This window comes from Sciurus carolinensis, chromosome 12 (genome assembly GCF_902686445.1).
Source record: "Sciurus carolinensis chromosome 12, mSciCar1.2, whole genome shotgun sequence".
Taxonomy (NCBI): Eukaryota; Metazoa; Chordata; class Mammalia; order Rodentia; family Sciuridae; genus Sciurus; species Sciurus carolinensis.
Window position 1 is genome coordinate 50,875,106 of NC_062224.1, and position 10,728 is coordinate 50,885,833.

At 41.0% G+C, this 10,728-nt stretch overlaps 1 protein-coding gene across 1 annotated transcript; it reads left to right on the plus strand.

The window, feature by feature from the left end:
• Window positions 1-489: 489 nt before the first annotated feature.
• Window positions 490-10,479, plus strand: LOC124962141 (phytanoyl-CoA dioxygenase, peroxisomal-like). Its single transcript, XM_047521306.1, has 6 exons — window positions 490-605; window positions 2,069-2,300; window positions 5,547-5,574; window positions 6,063-6,244; window positions 9,058-9,207; window positions 10,359-10,479. The coding sequence occupies exons 2-6, from the start codon at window positions 2,118-2,120 to the stop codon at window positions 10,458-10,460; spliced, it is 645 nt and encodes a 214-aa protein (XP_047377262.1). The 5' UTR covers window positions 490-605; window positions 2,069-2,117; the 3' UTR covers window positions 10,461-10,479.
• Window positions 10,480-10,728: the final 249 nt, after the last annotated feature.

The window sequence follows — 10,728 nt, forward strand, 5'->3', positions numbered from 1 at the left end:
ATCGTCATGAACCTTTGAAACCGCCTTTGAGCCTTGATCTTGCTCACTTGCCAGGAAGTAAGGAGTCAGCCTGAGTTAGTTAACGTGTCATTAGTCCCAACAATCCATAATTCCTTTATTGAAAAGGAATCACTGGCAAAAAAAATTTTTTGGCATATTTCTCAGAAGTCTCCTTTACACAAATACTGTCCTGTTTGCATCATTATAATCCTATTTTATTATAACGTGGATTGTCCACACTCTTGTGTCCTTTACTTTTAATGCATTGAATGCATATAATGTCATTAGATAATTTTTCTTCAATTAATGTACATTTTGTGACCACTTTTAATGTTTTGGATCTGAAGTTTTTCTAATATTTTAAGATTATTTTCCTAAAGTCCTACAATCAGAAGTAATGGATAAAAGAGTATGAACATTTTGGGGGTTCTTGTTATATAATGTTAGGTTGTAATTTGAGATTTGGACTAATTTGGTGTCTTTTTCTCCTGTAGATATACTTTGGATAATAATGTGTTAAGCCTGGAACAGAGAAAATTTTATGAAGAAAATGGATTTCTTGTTATTAAAAATCTAGTATCTGACGCTGATATTCAACGCTTTAGGTACTGTAATACTCTTGGTTATTTTACAAAAACTATGTGTTATGGCAGTTGTTGAAGGGAAATGGATGGAACAGGAGGACATCATGTGAAGTGCAGTAAGGCAGACTCAGAGTCAAGGGTTGTTTTCTCTCATATGTGGAAACTGGAGAGAAGCAAGGGGAAAAAGAGGTCTCATGACAATAGAAGGGAGATCAATAGAGCACAGGAAAGGGGCTGATGGGATGGAGGAGGGAGGGAAGGGGAGGTGCTGGGGAATGAAATTGACCAAATGATGCTCTGTGCAAGTATGACTATATCACAACAAATCCCAACATTATGTATAATTGCAATTCATCCTTAAAAACTTATAAAATATGTATTACACATCTGCGATGGGAACACAAGTTAGATTAGCCTCTGCATGTTCAGATGTTTTTGAGTGACATGGTTTGTGGGGAAGTGTTTAGGAGCCTGGGCTCTGGAGGCAGTCTTTCTGAGCCTCATCTCAGCTCTTCTGTTTAATATGATGTGTCCCTCCATCAACTGAGTTTTCCCTACCTGTGTGTACTCCTCTGTAAAATGAACACAGTGATAGGATTGATCTAGTAGTATGTTTGGGATAAAATAAGGTAAAATCTATGGAGAGCACCAAGATCGGGGCCTGGCTTCAGGTGGTTGCTAGAGGAGTGTTTGCTATTACAGGACAAGCATCACTTACCAGAAAATTCAATATTCAAATCATCGAACACCAAGATGATGTCCCAAGGGGAAAATTCCACACATGGCTCATGTGATGGTCATGGTCACAACACAGACACACTAACAATATTGAATAAAATTACCTTCAAATTATGTGTAAAAGGTATACAGGAGACATAAATTAATTTTGTGATGAGCCTTAGTGTCATCTTCAGGCTATTTCATTATTATTTTTGTTAGTAAGATTATAATTATTTTCAGTGCTTGGGATTGAACCCAGGGAAGCTTTAACACAAAGTTCCATCCCCACCCTTTATATATTTTATTTCAAGACAGAGTCTTGCTAAATTGCATAGCCTGGCCTCAAACTTACATTCCGGAAGCCTCACCTCCTGTGTCTCTGGGATTCTAGTCATGTGCCACCACAACCAACTCATTATGTATATGTCAATATTCCAAAATCCAAAAAGACTTGTGATCTGAAATATTTCTAGTTCTAAGTATTTCAGATAAGGCATACTCAGCCTCTATTATTGCAATGTAATCAGAAAAGTATTTCCCTACTGGTGTGTTAAGCAAAGCAATATTTTCATCCTGGCAGTGGATTATAGCTAGGAGGTCAGGACTTCTGAGTTGGCCATCTTCTTCTCCCTCCCTCAATTAGGCCTGAGGGCTGACTTAGTCAAGAGAATGTTCTCCTGAATCTGTAAATCTTTGCACAGGTGAGGACCAACCAGGGGCTTGGAGCAGAGGTCATGACATTGTTTGTAAACTTAATTTTCTAGGGTTGAATTTGAAAAGATCTGCAGAGGAGAGTCAAAACCAGAAGGACTAATGGTAATGAGAGATGTGACCATTGCAAAATCAGAATACATTCCAAGTGAGAAAACAATCTCAAAGGTGCAAGATTTCCAGGAAGACGAGGAGCTCTTTAGATTCTGCACTCTGCCCGAGGTTAGAGACCGCTCTTTGTTTTCTTCTTCACAGCCAGCCTGCAGGTCTGCCCAAGACCTGATGGTTGTACTGGAGCTAACCCTTCCTACCCATGGTGCTAGAGTGGTGGTTCTCAGCTGGAGGTGATTTTGCCCCAGTGGATATTGGCAATGTCTCAAGACTTCCTGGTGGTGGTACTGGCATCGTGGTGCACTCACTAGTGACTCCAAGTGGGTAGGGACCAAGGATGCAGGTAATGGGGCAGAGATCCTCTGATGCACAGAGGAGCTCTTTCCCCAAGAACTATCTACCCAAGATACCAATAGCACCAAGATTGAGAAATGCTGCTGTGGAGTATGCAAATTATCTTTTTCTAAGAAAGAGAGGAATTCTGTGTTAAAGAGGAAGTGCCCTCCAAGACTCAATACCGACAGGGGTGAAATCATGAGGCTGCATTTGTAAATCTATCTACTTTTCTATTTGTTTCATAAAGGGGTCAGTTGAATGAATTTGCTTTTAAATATAAAATAGTTTTTATTTAATTTTATTTATTTGTGATACTGGATTGAACTCTGGGCACTTCATTACTAGACTACACTCCCAACCCTTTTTATTCATTGTTTTGAGAAAGGGTCATGCTGTGGTTGTGGTTGGCCTTGAACTTAGGATTTTCCTGCCTCAGCCTCCAGAGCTGATGGATAACAGGCATGTGTCACTAGGCTTGACTTAAATTAATTTTATTAAAAATTGTTTTTTTAAGAGTATTTCTTATTACTAGAGATGTTGAACATTTTTTCAAATATCTATTGATTGCTTGTAGATCTTCTATGAAATGTCTGTTCATTTCCTTAGCCCATTTATTGATTGGGTTATTTGTATTCTTGGTGTAAAGTTTTTTGAGTTCTTTGTAGATTCTGGAGATTAGTGCTCTATCTGAGGTGTGTGTGGCAAAGATTTTCTCCCACTCTGTAGGTTCTCTCTCCACATTGTTGATTGTTTCCTTTGCTGAGAAAAAGCTTTTTAGTTTGAATCCATCCCATTTATTGATCCTTGCTTTCATTTCTTGCACTTTAGGAGTGTTGTTAAGGAAGTATGGTCTTAAGCCAACATGATGAAGGCTCGGGCCTACTTTTTCTTCTATTTGGTGCAGGGTCTCTGGTCTAATTCCTAGGTCCTTGATTCTTTTTGAGTTGAGTTTGTGTAGGGTGAGAAATAGGGGTTTAATTTTATTTTATTGCATATGGATTTCCAGTTTTCCCAGCACTATTTATTGAACAGGTTATCTTTTCTCCATTGTATATTTTTGGCTTCTTTGTTTAGTATCAGGTAACTGTATTTATGTAGATTTGTCTCTGTGTCTTCTATTCTGTACCATTGGTCTACCTGTCTATTTTGGTGCCAATACCATGCTGTTTTTGTTACTGTTGTTCTGTAGTATAGTTTAAGGTCTGGTATTGTATACCTCCAGATTCACTCTTCCTGCTCAGGATTACTTTGGTTATTCGCGGTCTCTTATTCTTCCAAATGAATTTCATGATTGCTTTCTCTATTTCTATGAGGAATGTCATTGGGATTTTAATTGGAATTGCATTGATCTGTATAGTGCCTTTAGTAGTACAGCCATTTTGATAATATTAATTCTGCCTATCCAAGAACATGGGAGACCTTTCCATCTTCTAGGGTTTTCATTAATTTCTTTCTTTAGTGAGAGGAATCAAAATAATGCAGTCTGTAAAAAAAAAAAAAAAAAAAAAAAGAAATTCCTTGAAAGTAAAGAGTTCTAGATAATGACCTCCAGATAAATAATGTCCTTCAGAGGACCACAGCTCTCATAGACTAATTCTCACGGCCAAAAGCTCAGCGAAACATTTTTTTTTTGTGGTGCTGGGGATTAAACTCAGAGCTTTATGCACACTGGACAAGCACTCTACAACTGAGCAACACTCCCATCTCATGAAACTTGCTTTTATGTCTTTCTCTTCATCTGGATGGTAGGCATCTTAAATAGAGGGACAGCATCTTTCTTACTCACCTTGGTAATCCCAGCACTTAGTCTATATCCTGGTGTGACAGGTGTTCAAAAGTGTTGACTAGACTTGAGGTGTTAATCAATGTGAGATCAACTTTAGATTGGATTATTCCTTCATGACGTTCCTTTATTTACTTATTTTTTGCAGAACTAGAGCTGGAGCACAGAGGCACTACACTGAGCTACATCACCAGTCCTTTTTAGTTTTTATTTTGAGACAGGGTCTCACTAAGTTGTCAAGGCTTGGGTCAAATTTGCAATCCTCCTGCCGGGGCCTTTGAATCTCTGGGATGACGGATTTGTGCCACCACACCCTGCATGGAGTTAATCTCTGATCGTGGGATTCAAGTGTCTAAGTGGACTGGAGCACTTGGATCAAACCATTAACCTGATACTGGAATTAACTCACATTACCTTCTGGGGCCTCTGTACAGTGAGGGGATCAGGCCATGAGTAATGGTGAAGCCTGTAACTCTAGGTACTTGGGAGGTTGAGGCATCGCCAAGTTGAGGCCAGCCTGGGCAACTTAGTCTGACATTTCAAAAGGGCTGGGGCTGTAGCTCAGGACAGAGCACTCTCCTAGTATGTATGAGATCCCTTTTTCCATCCCTGATCAGTCAAGGGAAAACAACAAAAGAACCCCAACAGGTACAGACAGCTGAGTGGTGGGGACTATGCCCAGGGTCCCACACATGCACCTAACACAGAGCTACATCTGGAGCCAGCGACATCGTCCTATTCATATTTCTAAACTGATCAGGAAAGCCGGTCACTCTCAGAGTAAAGGTTTTGATCTCTAATTTGCTTAGACAGGAACTGAATTCACATTTTTAGTTTTTATTTTTCTTCTCCCAGCAGTTTGCACTTTCTACCAGGTGAGGGCAGTAAGGGAACACTTGTTTGTCTGGACCCAGTGAGATAAGGGCTGAAGCAAAAAGAGGCAGGAGTCTCAGGAGAGTACCCGAGACAACAGTGTCTTTAGTTTAAACACTGACACACATAAGCATGTCTTCTGAGAACTCTTGGAACCCAGTGGACTAGTTCAGGATCAGGTACTCTCTGGATGACCAGCTCAGCCATATGAGGTTGAACCTAGGAGAGGAACCAGCAGGTTCAAGTGTCAGGTAGTAGTTAGTAATGAGCAGTGAAATTTGAGCCAAGAATACAGCAGGGTCGTGGGGTTTCTTTGAATTTTTTTTCCATAACAGTCAAGTAACTTGTAGAACAACAGGTGCACTAACCCTGAGAACAGCAGATGGAAACAAAGTGAGTCTATTAAGAAATACTGCCCAGAAAGAAAGCTCAAGCAGGCTAACTCCTCAGGTAATTGTAAAGACTCTTATAACCCAATCATTTCTCCCCTGAACCTCTTGCATTGCCTACATGTTTGGGGACACCTCACATCCAAACCATAACACTCTGTAAAGTAAGACCTATAAGGATGTTTTTAGCATCAGCCACTTAGAAGGGGACTTCAAATTTAATTCAGGTTTTTTTTTTTTTTTTTTTAATCATTACTGCATGCTAGTTCTATGCAAAATCCAGAGTGACAAAGTAATAAAGCACAACAGAGATACTGAGGTGAATGCAAATTGCTAGAAAAGAGTGTAAGTGCCCAGCGACCAGTAACTCAGAAGGAAGTGTAGATTCCGAGCCCCATGTTGATTGCTATATCAGTCTGGTGCTGATCTCTTGGGATGGATTTTGCAGTGTTTCATGTGGTTGTTTTTTGCAGGGGAAGATCAGTGTGTTGTTTATTGAGGCAAAGAATAAGAACTGTGAGGCTGGAGCCCCTTTTGACAGCAGGCTCATTTCAGGCAAGAAGACTTCCCGGCACCCCCTGCACCAGGATCTGCACTATTTCCCCTTCAGGCCCAGCAATCTCATTGTTTGTGCTTGGACCGCCATGGAACACATTGACCGGAACAACGGCTGTCTGGTTGTGCTCCCAGGCACCCACAGAGGTCCCCTGAAGCCACATGACTACCCCCAGTGGGAGGTAGGTCTGTCTTAAACCACTGAGTCTGGATCAGAATCTCTTTCACTGTTCTTATTACACATCAGGTGCAAAAAGTTTAGAAATGAGACTGCTATCCTTTCTCAGCAATCATTGTCCTGAAATTGGCAGTTAGGATCAGGAGGAGTTCAAGGACATCGGATAAAATGTTCATTGTCTTTTTCTTTTAACATGGGCTTGAAAGCCAGCCAGTTTGGAGGTTTGAGTGGGAGGCCTGGGATCTGAGATGGCGAGGCCTCAAAAATGGCTGAGGTCAGACATAAACCCTTCAAACCCAATGTGTGTGTGCAGTGCCCACTGACTTAAGACTCTCACCTGAGAAGACCAGCTCAGGGGTGGGAGGTGGTGTTTGAGCTCAGCCTCAATGGACAAGTTAGAATTTCCTGTCACAAAAAGATCTCTTTTGCTGTGTGATTGTACTCACCTGTAATCCTAAAGGCTCAGGAGGCTCAGGTTGGATTATCTCAAGTTCAATGCTAGTCTCAGCAACTTGACGAGACCCTTCCCAACCTACAGAGACCCTGTCTCTCTTAAAAGGTTGGGAATGTTGCTCAGTGGTAAGCGCCCAAGCTATCCGTGGAGGCGTGGCCATGGAGGGAAGCAGAAACCTGGTGATGGAGGAGGAAGATGGAAGGAGCTCACACTCCAGATGGGCTGGGGACTGACAGCACATTGTGGGGAGCAGAGGAAGAGAAGAGCCTGAAAAGGTGTCTTAGGACCTGATTAAAATGACTGTAAGAAGGAGTTTCCAGGTTATGTGGGGAGATTGGGGTCCTTCTGTTTTCTAGAAAGCTAAAGGCATTTACTTTTTAAAAAGAAAAAGGTTTTTGAATTTTAAGTGTTATATAATAAATGATACATATTTAGAATGTATAATTTGATTATTTTGATAGACATATACACAAATGTACATACCTAGTACCATGATCAAGAGAATCCATTCCACTTCCTGTCCCAGGAAACCCACTCGGCTGCTTTTGGTTTCTTGATTTTTTTTCAGTGCTGGGGATTGAACTGAGGGCCTCACACATGCTAGGCAAGTGCTTTTACCACTGAGCCACATCCCCAACCCCTGTTTTCAGTTTCTGTAGATTAGTTTGCATTTCATAATGTAATATAAGTACAATCATGTGACATACACTTTGTGTGTGTGTGTCTTCTGTGGCTTAGCATATTATTTTAAGGTTTACCAAGGCTGATGCATATCTCAATAGCCTTTTCCTTTTCATTGGTAAGTAGTATTCCATTGCATGGCTGAAACATGGTTTGTTTATGCATTCAAATACTGATACTGGGGAGCAATTAAGGTGCCTCTGCACCCTTGAAATACAGGGTTAAATCCTTTCTTCATGAACATGATCTCAGGTTAAGGGGACAATTCACTGGAGGTCTAGGAGCCCAGAGGCAGAGAAACCAGAGAGGAGATTCTCAGTATTTTCTGTGCAAGACCAGAAGATCCTGAAATCCCTGGTGATGGTCAGAATGGAAAGAGTTGCTGTGGTCAGCAAGAAGACTGAGTCATGTTTCTGCAGGAAATGAAGGATGTGGTTTCCAGAACTTCTCTCTCAGAATTCTTGCACTCCTGATTGTGTTCTGTGGAAATATTGGTGTCTGAATCCTGATAGAAAAGTGGAAATTGTGAAATTCATCACTAAAGTTGAGGGATAGGCAAGGGTTGGTGCAAGCATCAAAAGGAGGCTCTGGCTGACTGGGCAGAAGGGAATGGTGTCCAGGGCTTGGGGAGCAGACTGGTCTCTGAGATGCTGTTCAGATTCACAGCAGTGGCAGTGGAAGGTGTGCTTAGCTTAGCTGGGGTCAGTATCCACCTTGGCCAGGAAAGAAGGACACTGGGCCAAGGTCACAACATTGTGCAGTAGGACGATGGTCATTCCCCAGAGGGTGCTCTTAGCATGAGGAATGGGACACTTCTGCCCACATGCATACTGGCTCATCAGCTGTAGTCACTTCTCACTTTAGTTTCCTTAATAACCCATTTCCTAGAGTAATGGCTACCTTTGGAAATAGTTATCAACAAGCACAGTGTTTAAACTTACTAATCTCTTTTGACTCTGAGTAAAACCTAAGTCCTTTGAGCTCCAAAAAATTGAGTCTTTTCACCATTTTGTTTTGGGAGAATATTTAGCCTCTCTAAGACACCCTCAGGAAAACAAGAATGATATGAACAAAATTCTAGGTGAGGAGAATGTCAGGCTGGGATAAGGATGTTAAGATTCGGGTTAGAAATGCCTAAGAGAAAGGTGTTCACCTATATTCACCACAAGAGGAAAAGCTGATCTAGATTGTTTATAATTGAATGATGAAGAATAAGTAAAATTCAAAATTTTTCATTTGGTCAAAAAAAAAAATCAATGATTTTTATATGAACATGATGTGATTTTATTCTTTTGTGGTGCTGAGATTCAAACCCAGGCCCGCCCCTGCATGTGCTTGGAAGCCCTTTACTGCGGAGCTATATCCTCTGCTGTTTGTGAAAATCTTCATTTGAGACAGGGTCTGGCTAAGTTTGTTCAGGCTGCCCTGACCTTGTGATGCCCCGCCTCAGACTCCCAAGTAGCTGGGATCACAGGTGTGCACCACTGTACCCACTGCACGTGACTTTCAAAACCAGACATATGACAGACTTTTGCATCTTTTTTTAATTTTAGAATTTAATTTAGATAAGTCTTTCTCTTGGAAGAAGTCAGAGAACCCTTGTTGTCCCTGCCGAATCATAGACAGAGTTGTCATCTTGGTGCTTCCTCCGCTGTAGCGTTTGCCCGTCTTATGTGTTCCAGGGTGGAGTTAACGCTTTCTACCATGGGATCCAGGACTGTGACCAAGACCATGCCCGAGAGCACCTTGTGATGGAGAAGGGAGACACTGTTTTCTTTCACCCTTTGCTCATCCATGGATCTGGTCGGAACCACACTCAAGGATTCCGGAAGGTATGCATCTGTTCTGATCCAGATTTTAAAGATCAGCGAGTTCAAAACAGAAAATCATAGGTATAGTAAAGATTTATAACTTTTCCCTAAACTGCCCTTTTTTTCCAGTTTGTTTACCAGGAAGTATATTTGCCTTCCTTTTGTTTTTAGCTCTACTCAGTCAGAAGCCAGGTGCCCTTAGGATCCTAAACCGGTTCCTCGTGAATCTAGGTCATTTGTGGAATTGCTTCAGAGCAGTTGCTCACCTTGCAGTGCACAGTGTGCTTTCTGAGGCAAAAACAATGACTGAAATACTCAAAATAGCATGCTAACTTTGTTCCAGAAGAATCTTTGCTGTTGTTACATGGATGTAAAAGTGCACTCCTTCTTCTTTTTTTTTTTTTTTGGCTTTGTGCCTAATGTGGCTTTCCCTGACAATGAGGCCTGGGCAGAAAATGGAGTTTAGATCTGTACTCAAGAAGTTTGAAATTTGGGGCAAACTAGACAGTCCTTCTGACTGGTTTGATCACCTTAAAATAACTAACACATGACAAAGGTGTTTTTTTTAGCTATTGTTTTACAGCTTACATATGTTTATACCTTTTTCTAGAACAGGGAAAACTAAGTAACCTCAGCCTCATCCCCAGCAGGAATCAAGCTGGGTAATAATGTCAGTGTATTGACCTCTAAATGTCCCTTTTGATTGAGAGGTGTGTTATTTTCCTCCTCAAGGTAGTTCACTTTTCATATAAATTGCCATTGCAGTGATTACCTATCCCACATTTGACTGTGTAACTAGCCTTCATGACTAAGATGATGAACCACAGGTTGGACATTTCTTTTTAGGACTTGGAGATATATCCTCCCTGGGAAAAATTAAATGTTTAAAAACATAAAATTCTGTTACATCATTATGTCCCCTGTCATATGTATACCTTTAAAATAGATATCACCATGTGTTAATTTTTTTGTAATTTCTTAATTAGAATTTAGCTGGAGGCTGGAGGGAGAGGCTGACCCACAAAGACAGATTTGGATGCCATGGAGTGGCCTGGCAGTTCAGAAGCCAAATTCTGGGTGGAAGAATTGACTTTCTGTAAGGAGATCTCCCTGCTTGCTTTCTGGAAGTAATGGGATGCTTTTCTCCATTTTCAATTGTTCACTCTGCACAGGCAATTTCCTGCCATTTCGCCACTGCCGATTGCCACTACATTGACGTGAATGGCAACAGTCAAGAAAACATTGAGAAAGAAGTTGTAGAAAGCAGGGACTGAAAGTAGCATAGACTTGAAGGTACACTTGCATGAAATAACCAAGTATAGTTGTCTGAAGTTTCTTGTCTTCAGATGCTTAATTAATCCCTGATTTAATTTGAAATGAAGGACACAGAGCCTTCTGAAGGCATAGAAGCAAACATAAAGGTTTGGGGCTTCAATCAGGCCTCCTTTCTTGATAAGGATTATTTCCATTAGGCAATTCAGTAAGACTCCAGAGAGCAATTCTGGATCTAGTGTTGCTTTCAGTATATTTGCATCTGGACTT